Source organism: Peromyscus leucopus, chromosome 13 (assembly GCF_004664715.2).
Source record: "Peromyscus leucopus breed LL Stock chromosome 13, UCI_PerLeu_2.1, whole genome shotgun sequence".
In the NCBI taxonomy this organism is placed as follows: Eukaryota; Metazoa; Chordata; class Mammalia; order Rodentia; family Cricetidae; genus Peromyscus; species Peromyscus leucopus.
Genome location: NC_051074.1, coordinates 27582880 through 27600938, shown reverse-complemented (window position 1 = coordinate 27600938; position 18059 = coordinate 27582880). Strand labels below are relative to the sequence as shown.

Genomic DNA, 18059 nt, shown 5'->3' with positions numbered 1-18059 from the left:
TTCATAAATGGGGTCTCATGAAAAGCTTCTACAAAGCAATGAACCCCATCATTCAGACAAAGCGGCAACTTACAGAACGGAAAAAGACTTTTACCAACTATATATCCAATAGAGGGCTAATATCCAAAGTATGTATTAAAAACTCAAACAAAATATATAAAGAACTCAAAAGACTAGATATCAAGAAAACAAATGACTCAATTAAAAAATGGGGTACAGATCTAAACAAAGAATTCTCAATAGAGGAATCTTAAATGGCTGAGAAAAAAAGAAACGTTCAATATTCTTAGTCATTAGAGAAATGCAAATCAAACCAGCTTTGAGAGTCCGTCTTACACCTGTCAGAATGCCTAGAATCAATAACACAAGTGACAGCTCATGCTGGCAAGGATATAGAATAAGGGGGAACACTCATCCATTGCTGGTGGGAGTGCAAACCTGTACAGCCACTATGAAAATGAGTGTGGTGGTTCCTCAGAAAGATGGGACGTAATCTACCTCAAGATCCAGCTATACCACTCTTGGGCATATACCCAAAGGATGCCTTATCCTACTACAGAGACGCTTGCTCAAACATATTCGTTGCTGCTCTAGTATCTAGAAATTGAATAATAATTAATATTCAAGAGATGAATGGATAATGAAAATGTGGAACATTTTCACAAATGAATATTACTCAGCCATTAAAAAGAATGAAATTCACAGGTAAATGGACAGAACTAGTAAAAAAAAAAAAAAAATCATCCTGAGTGAGTTAACCCAGACCCAGAAAGACAAATATGGTATGTATTAGCTTATATGTGGATATAAGCAGTTAAGTCGATGGTAACCAAGCTTCAATCTGTAGAGTCACAGATGTTAAACATAGAGTAAAGGACTAGGGAGGAGAGAAGCATCTCCCCTAGAAGGGGAAATAGAAGATAAAGTTAAAGATTGGGGTGGGGGTGGGGAGCTGGAATGAGAGGATCAGGGAGGGAAGGAGAGAAAAGAAGGGGATGAGGGAGAGAATACAGGGAGAAACAGCTAAAATTAAAGGCCATTTGAGCAGCAGTATGGGAAACATACAGTAGAAGCTTCCTAAAATACATACATACACGAAGGCAATCTAACTGAAATCACCAAATAAAGGGGAAGGGGGCAGAGCCCCAAGTGGATATCTTTTGTCACCAAATGAAATTTCCAGTACCAGGAATGGGTTTTACCTAATTGAGTTTATGGCCAAAGGGTTACCATGGGAACCCTCAAACAACCCAGGCTGTTGCCCAGACTATAGGTTGCTCTCCACAAACTGAAGGCAAGACTCAGACAGACAATATGCAGAGAGTGAGAGATCTGGGAACACTCAGCCCTAAACAGGATGTCTCCATGAAATCCCTCCCCTTAGGACTCAGGGAACACTGTGGAAAAGGAGGAGGGAAGAGTGTAAGAGCCAGAGGGGATAAAGGATGCCAATAAAAGAAGGCCCTCTAAATCAACAGATCGACCCACATATGAACTCACTCACCAGAGATCGAGGCAGCATGCACAGGGCCTGCACAGTCTGCACCAGATGGGGTCCTTCAGATGATGGACACGCTCCCCCATCCCCAACCCACAGCAATCTCCAACTGAAACCACTTGGAAACAAAGATTTAGTTCCTCCAAGGCAGTCTCACTAGGAAAACCAACTACTCTTAAGGGTAGACTGCATGCCCAGCAGTAGATGGCCAACAGAAACCAAATTCAGTGGCATCTTTGGAGGATCCATGTCCCATAATGTTGTGCCAGGGTTTTTTGTTTTGTTTTGTTTCATTTGAATTTCATCTTATATTCTATTTTTAATTAATTTTATTTTATTTATATTTTTTCTCTCTATTTACACTACAGGTCCTTTGTGTAGGTATTATGGCTTCCAGTTTAGTATTTTAATGGGATTCTTGAGTGTGCATACAAATGAGCTTCTATATCTGTATCATTTCTTATGTCTTTTCTTGGGCTCTTTTCCTTCTGTTTGTTTTGTCCTATTCTGATGTGTTATTTTTGTTTTATCTTACTATATCATATTTTATTTTATTGTTATCCCTTAGAATCCTTTTTTATTTTCTAATGAAAGATAGAAAGAGGGTTGATCCAGATGGGAGAGAAAGTGGGGAGGAACTGGAAGGAGTAGAGGGAGGGGAAACCATAATCAGGGCATTTTTTTTTTTTTTTTAAGATTTATTTATTTATTATGTACACAGTGTTCTGCCTGCATGTATGCTTGCAGGCCAGAAGAGGGCACCAGATATCATTATAGATGGTTGTGAGCCACCATGTGGTTGCTGGGAATTGAACTCAGAAACTCTGGAAGAAGCAGCCAGTGCTCTTAACCTCTGAGCCATCTCTCCAGCCCCAGGGGAAAAAAAATCTGTTTTCAATGAAAAGAAAAAAATAGGGATGTGAGTCTGGAGAGATGGTTCAGCGGTTAACAGTATTGGCTGATATTACAGAGGACCCATGGTTCAGTTCCCAGAAACTATATAGTGGCTCACAAATCCAGAAAAACGAACATATTCCCTTTCATCGGAGGCATCTAGCTCTAAAAATTCAGATGCAAATAAATATCTTGGAATAACTGCAGAAACCAGGAAAGCAAAATGGGACCGTTGCTGGCATAGGTGGTTGGGGGAGCAGTGAAGAGGGGAATAGCAGGATACAGGTGATCTGATGGAGGAGAGGGAGAAATGGGGGTGCTCTAATTAAGTGGTTGGAGGGAGATAAATACACAAGGAAGCAGGCAGGGGGGATAAAATAATAGTAAGGATGTTTGAAAAGTCATAAAGAATCATACTATTAACTATCTACCAAAAAAGTATAATACACATAAATATATATAAATATACATATACAGCTTAAATGAAATTTTCCTATCTAGGCTGATAATGCTTCCTCCAATACCCAAAGACCATTTGGCAAAAACCCCCACACCAGTCATGAGAAGCAGCCCTCTTCTGGGTTGTTGATGAGGCTGTCTCAAAACATTAGACTATTGCTATTGACCTTGGTTGTCTCCCAGAGATGGAAGGTAAGCCCCTATTGCTGAAGATCCCATTCACTTCAGACACAGGGATTAGAGGCCCCTAAGCTGGAAGTGACCTAAAAGCTTCCTCCTTGAGGATTAGCCTTCATGGAACCAGAAGGGGCCATGCAAGCTTCCAAAGTCGGGAAGCAACCAACAGTCCCATCCAGCTATGATGCCTATGAACCACAGCAAGGACCAGCATGGCACAATAACCCTAAGGGTGCAGTAGTGGTATGCAGACCTTGGTGGTACCCAACAGCTCTCTAATTGGACTTCAGACTCACTCAAGAGGAAATCATAGTGGAAACCCAGCCAGCTACCCAGGACTAGTGAAGTGATGGATCTTGGAGGAGAACCTATAACTGTCACTTTACTAGATCAGCATAACCCCTAACTACACTCTAAATAGTTGTCCTTATACCCATATATAGGTGTAGTCCTCACTCCCCATCAAGGAAACTTCTCTTTGCAACAGATGGAGACCATTACAGAAAACTACAAACAAACAAAATGCAGAGGGATGGAGCCCAGACCCAATGGGATACGTCTACAAAACAACTCCCATACCTAAAGCTCAGGAAACATTGTAGAAGAGGGAACACATAGACTGTAAGAGCCAGAGGATCATGGAGTTTGCTGTGAAACTGTGTATCCTAGGAATGCCAGAAGCTACACCTATAAAGATTCATTAACATGACTGCTTAAATATGAGCTGAACAAGGACAACAGGCATGCTAAAGGGGACAAGGGGCCAGTCAGCCCTACACAAAGAACTATAGGCAACGCATGAAGGCTGTGAGTGGGAGAAACAGTCTTACTGAGGGAAGAACACACCAACTGCTTATCCAATACCAAATGGTTAGCCCTGGAAATATATATACAAATAACATTATACTAAGTTAAAGTCTGTGTGTGTGTGTGTGTGTGTGTGTGTGTGTGTGTGTGTGTGTGTGTTATAGATTTTAGGTAGATAATTAACAGTAGGATTCCTTATGACTTTTTCAGATACCCTTACTATTATTTTAGCCTCCTTTCCCCCTGTGTATTTATTCCCCTTGAACCTGAAAACATACATACAAGTAGCATTATACAGACTGAGCCGGTTACATACATATATGCATGTAACAACAGTTAATGAAAAATCCATGAATCTGAAAGAGAACAATAAGGCATATATGAGAGAGTTTGGAGGGAGGAAGGAAAAGGAGAAATGATGTCATTATATAATAATAATAAATAAAACACATGATTGTTGCAGAATATTTGTTTAACTATGTAAAGCTGTGTTGCATTTATTTATGTAAAGATGTGTTGCATTTGTTTAATTATATAAAGATGTGTTGTTGTTTTAACTTGCCTGCCTAAGGCACCTGATTGGTCTAATAAAAAGCTGAATGACCAATAGCAAGGGAGCAGGTATAGGCAGGACTTCCTGGCAGGAAGAGTAAGCAGGAGGAGAAACTTAGGCCTGGAAAGGAAGAAAGAGAAAGAGATGCCAGGAAAAAATGCCAGGGGCTAGACAGACAGACATAGAGGGAAAAGTAAAGGAGGACAAATGGAATGAAAGAAAGGTAAAAAGCCCTGAGGCAAAATGTAGATGAAGAGAACAGGTTATATTAAGTCATAAGAGTTAGTGGAACAAGTCTAAGCTAAGGTCAAACATTCATAATTAATAATAAGTCTCCATATCTTTAATTGGGAGCTGGTTGGCAGTCCAAAATTCCAACTACACATAATACAATAAATAAAATAAGGAAGTGGTTGGTTTTTTTTTTGTTTTTTGTTTTTTGTTTTTTTGTTTTTGTTTTTTTGTTTTTTCGAGACAGGGTTTCTCTGTGTAGCTTTGCGTCTTTCCTGGAACTCGCTTTGGAGACCAGGCTGGCCTCGAACTCACAGAGATCCGCCTGCCTCTGCCTCCCGAGTGCTGGGATTAAAGGCATGCGCCACCGCCCGGCCGGAAGTGGTTGTTTTTAAAGTATTAATGTAAAAGATAAAAAGAGAATGGAAACAACAACATTCTCAGTAACTCATCCCTATCACCTACTCTGAAGAATTTATGACAGACACTATCAATGGATAACTACCCAGGCATAAGGTGGCTTGCCAGTAATTAAAAGTTTTTCAATAGCAAAGTATATTGCAGTTGCTTATAACTTAAAATGCTGCTATAAAATATCCAAATAACAGATTAAATTCAACTTGATTACATTACCACCTCTTATATACCACATTCCTTAGGATAAGTTATAATTTATTAACAACATGTAACACTGAGTTAGAAGCCTGATACACTTATAGCACTTAATCCTCAGGGGCCTTCAGAAGTAAACATAGAAATCAAGCTTGTTAGGTTTTTGTATGTACATGACTACCAATCTGGGTGATTGTAAACTTCAACAACTTTTTAAACTTTGTACAAAAAAAAAATGTTTCAAGTAATTTTTAGGCAACAAATGATTTAGAGGTAACACTAGTATCTGAGCGCTTGTTTCTCTTTAGTACCTGTAGAACACTGATCCTTTATCACTGTGGTCTTCTATAAAAGGAATTCAGCAATAGTTAATGCTTAAGCAATAGCTATTATAATAGTATTAAATTATTATATATTATTATATATAATAATATATTAGTATATTATTATAATTGGACTTTGTACTGCCAAAATAAGGGAGATCTTGGCCAATAAGAGATAATGCTTCCAATTCAAAGTTCTTAGCTAAGGTAATTTTATATTTCTTAAGGCATCTTGAAATTAAGATGAATGTAAATCCATGGTGGTTGAAAAGGGTTTTGAGCATTTTTATTCATGACAAAACTGCACAGTAATAGTTTTTGTTTGTCTTTTAAAAAAAAAAAAGGATCTTTATTGTTTTTATTTTGTGTGTAAAGTGTTTTGCCTGCATGTATGCCCTTTTTTCTACATGTGTGTCTGGTACCCACAGAGGCCAGAAGAGGGCATCAGATCTCCTGAAACCAGAGTTATAGTTGTGGGTCCCAGGGATTGAACCCAAGTTGTCTGAAAAGAGCCGCCACTGCTCTTCACCACAGAGCCATCTCTCCAGCCCCAGGAATATTAAAAACAACAACAACAAAAACTCTATGGAAAACTACTGGACACTGCTGCACAAGTACTTGGTTGTATAAAACTCAGATGGGTTAATCCATCTCCCGGCAGGAAAACATGTGCTGTGCTTTTGTGTGATGTTTATATTTAACATTTCTTTTTCTTAAAAGAATGATGTTGAGCCAGTTGGCGTGTGAGGCAGAGCCAGGCAGATCTCTGAGTTCGAGGCCAGCCTGGTCTACACAGTGACATCCAGGCACCAAAACTACACAGATAAACCCTGTCCCAAAAAAACAAACAAAACAAAAAAAAAAAAAAAAAAAAGGTGTTGAAAACTTAAAATGTAACATAAAAGGCTAGGAATGAAAAAAATCTTAAAGGCTACGAATGATTTGGGAATTAATATTCACAACTGAAATGTTTTCATTGTGATAGATAAATTCTTGGTTAAACACAAGTGTGTTCTAAATTCCTGAGCACAAGTAAGGATTATATTTGTTTTCTTAAGTATCAGTTTTTAACCCTTTATATGTCATAAAAATTTATATGTTTTTAAAAACCAGGAGGTAAGTGTGGTGACATATACCTATAATCCTAGCATCCAGAAAGCTAAGACAGAATCGAGCAGAATTGAGATACCAAGAACATCCTGGGTTGCATAGTAAATTCAATGCCAGCCTGGGCTACTTAACAAGACTCTGTCTCATAAATAAATAACACAGTAAAAGTCAGCATTTTAAAAGTGAACTTACATTCAAAGTTCATACTGTTAAACTTCTGAGATGACAGAAAAATTATCTTTTTCTAAAACAAACATAAAAACTACTTACAGTTCAGAAGCGGCTGCATACAAGAAATGTCAGATAAAAGAAAGCTGCTTCTTGGTGGTAGCAGGTATTTCTGCCCCATTAAAGTAATCATTTTGGAAAAGCTAGAGCCATTTTCAATGACCTGTGAAGATAAATCCAGCTCTGTAACAGACATATCATCTTCCGGCAACCGTAGCGTCTGAAGCTCCATTTCATTCGAGGCAGGCCACTGCTTTGCCATCTCACATAATTCTGACAAACTGCAAGCATCAAGTGGTAAAGCAATGCGGCCACTATTGCCATCCTGTTTTTCAACAAGTGGATACAGAAAACCACTTTTGAGACCTTCTTGAATCAACTGTGAAGATCCATCCAAAATCAGCTCTCTGATCTGTTAAAAAAAATTGTTTAAAGTACATTAAAACAATACTGGTTTTAAAATCATTTTACAGGGGCTGGAAAGATGGTTCTGCAGTTAGGAGCACTGGCTGTTCTTAAAAAGAATCTGGATTCAATTCCCAACTCCCACATGGTTGCTCCAGGATATCTATCACCCTCTTCTGGCCTCAGAGGGCACCAGGCATACACACAGTACACAGACATGTATGCAGGCAAAACATCTATACACATAAAATAAAATTAGATTACAATTAAAATAATTTTCCAAATAATTAATTCTACTGTGCTTTGACTATTTTACTTAATATACTAAAATCTACTCTTATTCAGCTTAGAGTAATTTTATAGTATAATAAGATTATAAGAGTGTTAAGAGCATACTTTTGAACTCTACAGAATGAAACACACGTTATAAACCCCCTATTAAGTAATGTGACGATATATGTATAGAAAATGCTGAGCCTTCCAGCCAAAAATAACTTTTTCTTGCTTGGGTTGTTTCTGTCAGATATCTGGGTAGAGTGATGAGAAAAATAACCACCGTCTATGCTCACCTATGCTCTGCAAGCAAAGCCTCACAACATTCTTATAGGACACGGGGTACAAAGGGCATGTCAACATAAAGCGCATGCTTTTCCTTGTGCCAGGAACCAGAGTCCTTTGTCCTGGTCCAGACATTCCACATCTTCTGCCAGCATCTATGAAACTTCATGGTAGGCTAACTTGTTCACTTCCTAAATCTCAGTCTTCAAAGTCCTCACTGGAGCGTTGGGTAATCACATAACTCTCTCAGTAGGGGAGAAATACTAACCTTAGACACTGCTCTAAACCCACCTTTTAAAATCCACCAGAGGCCGGGCAGTAGTGGCGCATGCCTTTAATCCCAACACTCAGGAGGCAGAGCCAGGCCGATCTCTGCGAGTTCAAGGCCAGCCTGGTCTATAGAGCGAGACCCAGGACAGGCACCAAAACTACACAGAGAAACCCTATCTCGAAAAAAAAAACCCAAAAACAAAAACAAATCCACCAGAAAGGGTGGAACAAGTAACACAAATTCTGCAGACAGTGGAGTTCTCAATCCCACACATAGGAGCACTATATCAAAAGGTTACAGAACATAATCTTCAACCCCACACAGTACAATCTCAAAGATAATTCACCCACTGGGCAATGAACCAAAGCTCAACAAACTTAAAAGAAACTAAAATTTATTCTTATGCCCCAAAGGATTTAAGTTAGAAATCAAGAATAAAAGGATACTAAAATTAACCCCAAATGCAAATGAATTAGTTCTCTTCTAAATAATTCATGCAGGTCAAAGATGAAAATCACAAGAGAGATTAGAAAATGGGGTTTTTTTCACAATGGAAGTGAAAATATAAAATATCAAAATACATAAATCACAACGAGATCCCATTCTACGCCCATTAGGATGTAGATTTCAATTACAAAACGAAATAGAAGGTTTTGGTGAAAACGTGGAAAAGTTGGAATGTACTGTTGGTGGAAATACAAAAATTGAACAGCAGCTGTGAGAAACAGGATGGGAGTTTCTGGGGGGAAAATCATTCCACGACCTCTACAAGCAGCAATATGACAAGATCTACCAAATGTTCAAACCAAGATAATTGGGAGAAAGGGGAACAAAAAAATGCATGTTTTCTCTCATGCAGAATGTACATTTGATGATATATGCACGTATATCATTATTTAACTCTGTGTGTATGTATGCATCATGAAGGAAGAAGGGGGACTACTTGGAGGGAGGGAGGGACTAGCAAGAAGGGGTAAAAAGAGAGAGAAAAGTACGGGAGGTGGAATATGAGCAAAGTACAATGATACATTTGTATGAAAATGTCATGATCAACCTCATTATTTCTAGGCTTAAATAAAACAATTAACAAAAAATCAGCAATCCATCATAATAAAAGACTGTGGCCGTATTCCTGCTGAGCTTCTCCTGGCCTGGCTCCAGAGCGTAGCATCTAGCCCTAATCCATCCTTTGTTTAACCAATACCTTTTGTTTCTCCTTTGTGAATCTTGTCTGACAGTCCCCCAAGGATCAAAGGCCTATGTAAAACTTAGTTCAGGAAACCCGGAAGACCATGGTACCTGAGAAATCAAGGAATTTGCACTTGGCATTTTATCTTTGGGAGCTCCTTTCAGGTTGCTTTGAAGACACGGGAAATTAACTGGCTAAACTGTAAACAGAGAGGAAAAATACCCTGGGCAAAGGAAAGTGCTTTAGTCCTTCAAGGCTGGAGGCTGGAGTCCCCTGCAGCCAAGAAAGACTAGATTCATTCTTTTTTTTTTTTTTAATTAAGATGCCTCTGAATCTTCTTTCCACGGATCCACATGAACCCACACACCCGTGCCATGACAAACCACGACACAAGACATCAAAATATGATCATGGGAGCTGGCCCTCTGAAGGCTACCTCCATGCAGCAGTCCATCATCTACTGCTATAGTTATTTATTCTCATGTTGAATCTTTTGGAAGGTTTCTTGTTTTCCGGGGGGTTTTCCACTATAAGTTGTCAGCATTATTTTGATAATTTGCCATGTTATATATTTCATCCTCACATCATTTCCAATCTGCAAATACAAATTGTGCGGACTTTTTTAAAGTTCTAATTCAGTCTATGCATTTTTTGCCAGTTTGACTCTGCAAAAATACATTATCGTGCTGATTTCATATGTAAGACAATCTCCTCATCCTTCTACCAGCCATCACTGGTCACCTTTCTACCCTCAAATAATCCCTCTGTTTCAAGTCATCGCTACACATAGAAAGTTAAATAACAATCTGTGTTCAGCTGTTTACTATTGAATCTAAATTGAACACATGAGAGGAAACATGCAAGAGTAAAAACACTGAACAGCCTCAATGAACTTAACCAATAGCACAAGATTAATTCATCAACTACTCAGACTGACAGAAGCATATGTAGTGTTAATAAAAATTGGCTTCAACTGTTTATTACTGAGAAGAAATAAACCACCTGAATTCTAATTCTGACCAAAACAATTGCTTTATTCCTAAGATATATTTTGTTCATTTTTATGCTACTCCACATTAATCTTCCTACAAAATCAATAAACATTTTGTACTTACCTTTGTATGATACTCTATGGCATCCAGTTCACCTTGATTGAAAACCAGACATCTTTTACGTTTCTAAGGAGGGAGTGACAAGAAAAAATAATGCTGCCCTCTCGAGAAAAGTTGACATTTTGAAACCTGTTAGATTTTTTTTGTACTACATATTTTAATATTGTATCTATTTTTTTAAAGGTAAGAAGGTCCACTGAGATCAAAATCAGTGCAAAGGGTACAAGGGCCCATGGAATATGAAGGAACTGTGATTCTTCATAAGCAGCTAGTTGCCATAGTTACCTATCAGTTTATACGAGTAAGGTATCATTACTCTCAACTTTCTTCATTCCTGAGCATGAACCATCTATAGGCTCTCAAAGAAAACCTAAGGCTGAAGTGAAGGACCAGTAGTCAAGAGCACTGGCTGCTCTTAAAAACACCCAGGTTCGGTTCCCAGCACCCACATGCTTGCTCAAAACCAGCTGTAACTCCAGTTGCAAGTACATCGGACGCCCTCTCTTGGTCTCTGCAGATATACAGATGGTGCACAGAAATACGCACAGGCATGACACACACACACATTAAATCAATAATTTTTTTGTTGTTGTTTTGTCTTTCGAGACAGAGTTTCTCTGTGTAGCTTTGCGCCTTTCCTGGAACTCACTTGGTAGCCCAGGCTGGCCTTGAACTCACAGAGATCTGCCTGGCTCTGCCTCCCCAGTGCTGGGATTAGAGGCGTGCGCCACCACCGGCCAAATCAATAATTTTTTAAAAAAAGAAAAAAATCACAAAGCTGAAAAGATTAGACATTATCTCAAGATGGAGAAGAAAGTGTTATAGAGCAATGATTTCCTAAGTACAGAATCTTTGTTTTGTGTGATGGAAAAGCCCCACAAGTGAACAGTAGTATCAGGACATAATATCATGAATGTAATAAATCAATACAATTAATATAATTAATGAATATCATAAATATAATTATTGAATGAATACTGCGAATGTAATCAATGAATATCTCAAATGTAATTAATATCATGAATGTAATTAATGAATATCATGAATGTAATTTAAAAAAATACATAAATAAACTTGAAAAAGAAAAAAATCTCAAAGCCAGGTATGACACCTCAGGTCTGCAACACCGAGAAATGAAAGGTAGGGGCAGACGGGGTAGGAGTTCAAGGTCATCCTCTGCTACACAGTGCTTTCCAGAACAGCCTAGGCTACCTGGACTCTGTTCCAAAAAAGAAAAGGAATAAAGAAGTGGCGGGTATGATACCAGATAATTATAATGGCAGTGGCCAGGAGGCAGAAAGCTCAAGTTCAAAACTAGCCTTACAGAATAGCAAGATTGCCTCTCAAAAAAAAAAAAAAAAAAAAAGATTTTTAACGTATTTTTAAAAGGTGTTTAGAAGCCTGGCAAGATGATACTTATCGCCAAACCCAACAACCTAAGTTCAATCTCCAGGACCCACCATTGAGTAAGGACAGAGCTAATTCCTGAAAACTGTCCTCTGACCTCCAGATGTATACCATGGCACATGTGCATATACACGCACAAAATAAATAAATAAATAAAAATGTTTAAAGACCTTCAGGATTGGTCTGAGGGTTACAGACAAACCAATACGAGCAGCATTCTGTGCCTGACTATGACATACAACAGAGCATATGAGATCAGGAATACAGAGCTGTACCTTCCTCCTTTTCGTTCCTGACCTGCTCTTAACATAGTGTCAAATTCTAAACTGGCTAAAATACTTGTTGTTGGCTAAATACAGAAGAGGATTTAAGATTAGGCTAGTTATGTAATTTGCATTAGCCTATCAGAAATAACATAAATGTCATCATGACGGAATTCACTGCATGTGCTCATCTGTATTTCCCACATTAAAATGAGAAATCCGTCCGGCAATGGTGGCATGTGCCTGTGATCACAGCACTCCAGAGGCAGAGGCAGAGCCATGAGTTAAAAAGAGCATGGTCTACACACTGAGTTCCAAGACAACCTGAACTACTTAGAATCCTCCTCACAAGATGGAGTCCACTCTCAGACTACACAAAAAGAGTTTTGTTTCTTTTATAGACAATTGACTTGTGAGCCCACTGTTTACATTGTGGTTTGTCTGTTTGGTTTTGTTTTGTTTTTTTGTTTTGTTTTTTTTTTACATTTATCTATTTATTCATCCACTGTGCATTGAGGGGAAGGGTACATAGCAATGTCTGTCACCCATGTGGAACTTAGAGGACAATTGGTGGGAGTCAGCTCTCTCCTTCTACCACATGGGCCCTGGTGACCAAACTCAGACCATGAGATTTGACAGCAAGCACCTTTACCTGCTGAGCTACCTCTCCAGGCTTCTGCTTACTTTTTGAGACATGCAATGTGTTGTTCTAGAATGGGAGATAAATAAATAAATAATAAGTATTGCTCTTGGGTATGCTAACACCTTCTCCATTACTAATTCTTCTTTATACTTAGGACATAGGGAGTTATTTGAGATACTGGAATTAAAACTTTACTTCATGTTAAAAAAAAAAAAGCTTAAAACTTCCTACCTTCCCAATAGAAACGGAGACTTCTTGTTTATTACCAGACACTAAATTCTCGTGGCTGTTACTTTGTTGGCATTCTTTGTGAACAGCTGAAGTTATGTGAGGTTTGGTGACATTAAACAGCTCAGGTCGGAAAACGTATTTCTGGGTGATCATTTCACAACCTCCTCCGTCCTCATTGCCTGGCACAGTAGTAGAGTCAGGAGCAAAGCCCACAGCAGGAGCCCCACAAGGAGACATGGCTTCCATCTGACGAGAATCCAGGTAGACAGAAGAAGTGAGCTTCTTTTTACTGCAGGAAGGCTCTTGATGACGGTGAAGTTGATAGTTGACCTTGTTAATGAAAGAAAGATGATCCAGTAACCACCCAGGTGGCAAATGGTGGACCACAGACATACTTTAAAAAAAAAAAACAAAAAAAGCCCTGAGAATCAAGAATCAGAAGTAGGGCTTGGAGCGTAGCTCAGTGTGGGGATGCTGGATTTGACACCCAGTGTTAAAACAACAAAAAACAAAAAGAACTTTTAAATTCAGGTTTTTAATGTCCTATATTTCAATGATGTACTTCATACACACGAGTATGTTTGATATGCAAACATACATAGCACCTCTAAGGAAAAATGCAATACTTTAAATGTCTTTTAATTTTAGAGTTGGTCATTCCAATTTTTCAGCCAACTTGGCCAAAGGTGCTTTTAGAGTGATGGATCTGGATTCCCAGTTTGATCCTCCTTTCTTCCATTGCCCTCTACGGTCCTGTTTCGGTCCTCGGATTGAGGCACTAGTCCACATCATCCAAGTGTTCAAGTCACTTAGTCCTTAAAAGGTGAGTGTCCTGTCAAGTCAAAGAATAGTGATTACCTACAAGAATACACCTTCTTAAATGACATAAACCTGTCTAGGGAGGGCTACAGAATTTCAAGAAGTTAGCCTTTGTGTTTTCAAACTATATTTGCCACAGGATGTCATTCTACTTCTCTGATCCCTGCCCTGTTTAACAGCCATCAATGGAAGAACAGTAAGAATAAAAGACACTCCAGCGGCGATGGGGGGGGGGGGGGATGGCATCGGCGCACACCTTTAATCCCAGCACTCGGGAGGCAGAGGCAGGCGGATCTCTGTGAGTTCGAGGCCAGCCTGGTCTACAAAGCAAGTTCCAAGAAGGGCACAAAGCTACACAGAGAAACAAACAAAAAAAAAAAAGACTGCTCTAGGTAAAGGAGCTGCAATATGAATCACACATCAGAAGCACATACCTAACTAATTTTCTAGGTCAGAACTTCAAGATTAAAGGTCTAGACCTGTAATCTGTTTGCGCCACACTCCAGTAAATTGGTTTTTCAGAACTACTTTATCTTCATTTAAACTATGTTTTGCAGTTCTGGATATGGCTTATTTAATTATGATGTAGTGGAAACTTTAAGAAGGCACCGGAGAAGAAATAAGTGAAAGGCACAGCTAATAATAATAGCATTATAGGCAAATTTCTTATGAAATTGACCATGAACTAGTTTTTGTCAGTTTTTAAAGATGGGGTCTTATGATGAATCCCTGGTGGGCCTGGGATTCGCCATGTAGACCAGGCTGGCCTTAAATTCAACAGACTCACAGAGATACACCTCTCTCTGCCTCCAGTGCTGGTATTAAAGGCGTGCCCCACTTTCAGGCTAAGTTACTTCATTTCACTGAGCTTCAAAGTTCTTTTTGTATGGCTTGGTTGTTTTTTGTTTGTTTGTTTTGTTGTTGTTGTTTGTTTTTGTTTTTTTGTTTTTTAGATAGTGTCTTACTATGTTGCTCTGGCTGTCCCGAACTATGTAAACCAGGCTGACCTGGTTCCCCTTGCCTCTGCCTCCCGAGTGCTGGAATTAAAGGAGTTCTCCACAACGCCCGACCAAAGGCATCATTTTTATGTTCTATTGTCATTAGATTGAAGAACTAAATGAGATAGTCCCCATGAAACTGCTGCACACAGAATCTGAAACATAACAACGGCTAACACATCTGATGACTTATTAGTGACGGGGTTCCTGGTGATAACCTGCGATTTTGGTCTCCCCCCCGCCCCCGTCGTGACGTGAGCTGAGGAGACAACGTGATGGCTAGGAAAAATTGAGACTCAAAAAGGCTGCTAGCCCCAAAACTACAATTCTAGCTAATACACAACAGCTCCGAGATTCAGGAATCTAAACTTTCGCCCAAGGACCTCCCACCACTGTCTGGGAACTGCAATGCCTGCTTGTAGTTCTCCACTCTGGGAGGGGAGAACCCACGGCACTTGGAGCACCCTGCAGCTATTTATCCTTCCGACTCTTCCTGGCCTCTGCCCAGCAGAGCACCACCACACTCAATAGCCTCTCCTACCGTCAGAAAAGGTCACGCTGCCTCCTAGACTCTCCCCCAAGGAAACAGCACTCATGTAAACCTGGTCCAAAGGAAACCCTCGCTTCCTTAGTCCATGGGCGCAGCCATGTTGCTGTACGGAACAGGACCCCGGGAGCCCCTGGGCCGCCCCATCCCGACGTCGCTTGTGTCCTAAATGCCAGTTTCGAGGATAGGACCAGACTCCTCTCGGGACAAGGACACCGGCGACGAAACGCCAGGGGCCCCGGGTGCGCTGAGGAGGGAACCGACTCGCAATACTTCCGGCGACTGCCATTGGCGCGGGGGAAACGCGTCTGCGTACGTACTCGCCGCAGGAGTATGACGTCACTCCGGCGGAATTTTTTTTCAAAATTCAAACGGCCCTTGGTTGGCGGAGACGGAAGCTTCGGTTTTGGCGGCTGTTTTCGTGTGCAGTTGTGCAGTTGACTTCAAGTTGGGCGCTGGGTCTCGTCGAGAAGCCGAGGGGAAGGTAAATGCTGACGTGGGGTTTAACTGTGTTCGTGCGAAAATGCTCTGCGGCGTTAGAGTCCTGGGGTGGAATCGGCCAGGCTCTGCGGCTTTCACATTGCAGTGAGTTCGTGCCGGCAATGCTCGTAAAGAGAGGAGAGAAGAGGGGACTGGCCGGGTGGGGAGTGACAGGGAGGAGCGGATTGGAGCGCTGCGTTCGCATGCTAATGCTGCAGCTTGAAAGCCGTGTCCGGAGGAAAGCCTGGGAAACTGGAGTCTTGGAGAATAAAATCTAAGTGGAATGTAAGCAGCCAAACAAGGAGGGAGGGGTGTGTCTCAGTACACAGCCTGTCCTGGCTAAAGGTCCTGGCTTTCCATCCCCAGCCAGACAAAACAAACAGTAAAGTGAGATCTGTCAAACCCTGAAAGGCAGCCAGGGCAGGACCTGCAAAGGCTGAGTGGATAGTGTCTCACACTGCAGAGATGAGACAGGATCCGACACAGGCATGCTTATGATACCAATGTGTTTTGGAAATGGAAGCAGCCTGTACGTACATCACGTTGTGGACTGGATTGTTTATCTGTGTTGAAAGGGAGATTAGAACTAGAAAGACAGTAGTGAGTATTAACTGAGAAACATTTGGTTTTGAAGCCAAAGGATACATTTTGAGAGAAGTAAAGGAGCCTGAGATTTCTTGTCAGGAAGCCTGTGAGTTGCCACTGAAATAGACATAAGTGATAGCAGTAATGTAGTCAGGGATAACATATAGGAATTTTGTCATCATGGATTGCCTTGTGATGCAGGAATCATATTGTTTATTTTTGTATTGCATCGTTTGAGTGTATTAAGTACTTGAAGTTGCATAGGTGTTCTTTGTAGTGAGGACTTAAGTATACATAAAAAAGGGAAAAGACTATCATAAAGGAACAAACTTAGTCGCTTTTCTACTCCAGGATAAAAATGATCATTGTTGCTTAATGAACCGCTTGCATCTGGAACACTTTTCTAATATTGAAATCATGAATTAGGTTATAAGCATGAAGCGCAGTTCAGTTTCCACCGGTGGTGCTGGCCGCCTCTCTATACAGGAGTTGAGATCCCTGGACCTCAATAAACCAGGCCTGCATACCCCTCAAACGTAAGTGCCTCCACCTATGGTTCTCACCTGCATACTTTACTATCTAAGGCGGAGAAAATGTAAGAAATGGTTAATACAAAAGTGTAAGTGATGTCTTAGTGAATCTTGTCTCTTCCGGGTAGTACTGGATGGGGGTCAGTGAAATCTAAAAGTGGACATGATGCTAGATGGATTGGCTTGCCTCGTTATTTCTCTAATTCCCAAGTCAGGTACTTTACCAGGCATGCTATCAAAGGATGGTTGAGCCCTTTCAACACTCCTTGTTTTCCTCTCCTACTTTATAATTAACTGTTTAAGCAGGTGCTAAGATGTTTCCAACTACTAAAAATAGTAATAAAATCTCGGGCCGGGTAGTGTTGGCAGTCTGGTCTACAAAGTGAGTTCCAGGACAGCCAGAACTACACAGAGAAACCCTGTCTTGTCTTGTAAAACCAAAAAATTAAAAAAAAAAAGTAGTAATAAAATCAAAGCAATTTTGATAATAAGCTATAAAATTATTTCCTCAATTTTGGAGGGAGAAAGGTTTCCAAATGAGCTTGCTATCATAGCTGAATGTGGTCACACACACCTGTAAGCCTAGTATTCAAAAGGCTCCAGGAAGAAGATGCCTCGATGTGAGTTCAAGGCCAGTATGGGCCATATAGTAGTTCCCCAACCTACAGAGCAAGACATAGTTCACAAAGCAACCAACCAAAGAAATTGTTATCGTAAGCATTAGTCTTTCACTCTGAGCATTGCTCTTCTTCCAGTTAACAGAAGGCTGTTTCTAACCTACTGTGTACCCATATCCTATAACGTCTACATATAAGCTACTTAATAAGCCATCCTTAAATTACTTGGAATTATGTAGTATGAGCCTCTTCTGCTTTTAGAAATTTGAACCATTTACATATTTTCCTTCCGGATTTTTTTTTAAATCATTGCACACTGCTGACACCAGATTTTGTGCATTGAATTGTATTAGAAGAAAAACTTCATCATTGTTTTTTTCAGAGTTCAGGAAATATGACTTTAGCTGTACCTAGTACAGGGGCTGAGTGAAAATTTTTGAGTTCGAGGCCAACTTAAACTACATAGTGAGTCCTAGGACATCCTAGAATACAGAGTAAGACTCTATCTCAAC

The 18059-nt window shown here is 40.1% G+C and overlaps 2 protein-coding genes across 6 annotated transcripts in view; one reads left to right on the top strand and one right to left on the bottom strand.

The window, feature by feature from the left end:
* Positions 1-15616, bottom strand: part of Mettl4 (methyltransferase like 4) — a 37131-nt gene extending 21515 nt beyond the window's left edge. For 2 of the 3 annotated variants that reach the window (XR_003735017.2, XM_028874085.2), the window contains exons 1-4: positions 15330-15616; positions 12972-13803; positions 10431-10493; positions 6935-7304 (exon numbers count right to left, since the gene is read on the bottom strand). Coding sequence is in view for 2 of the 3 variants with exons in the window: in XM_028874085.2 (XP_028729918.1) it covers positions 6935-7304; positions 10431-10493; positions 12972-13364 (826 nt within the window). In the remaining variant the exon portion in view is untranslated. The remainder of the gene's footprint in view (positions 1-6934; positions 7305-10430; positions 10494-12971; positions 13804-15329) is intronic. The other variant, XM_037210198.1, reaches the window with a different exon arrangement.
* Positions 15617-15674: 58 nt separating this feature from the next.
* Ndc80 (NDC80 kinetochore complex component) overlaps positions 15675-18059 on the top strand; it is a 38498-nt gene continuing 36113 nt past the window's right edge. Inside the window, exons 1-2 of one of the 3 annotated variants that reach the window (XM_028874084.2) lie at positions 15675-15819; positions 16827-16936. In XM_028874084.2, coding sequence (XP_028729917.1) covers positions 16836-16936 — 101 coding nt within the window. In that variant the 5' untranslated portion in view covers positions 15675-15819; positions 16827-16835. The remainder of the gene's footprint in view (positions 15820-16826; positions 16937-18059) is intronic. The other 2 variants (XM_037210197.1, XM_037210195.1) reach the window with 2 other exon arrangements.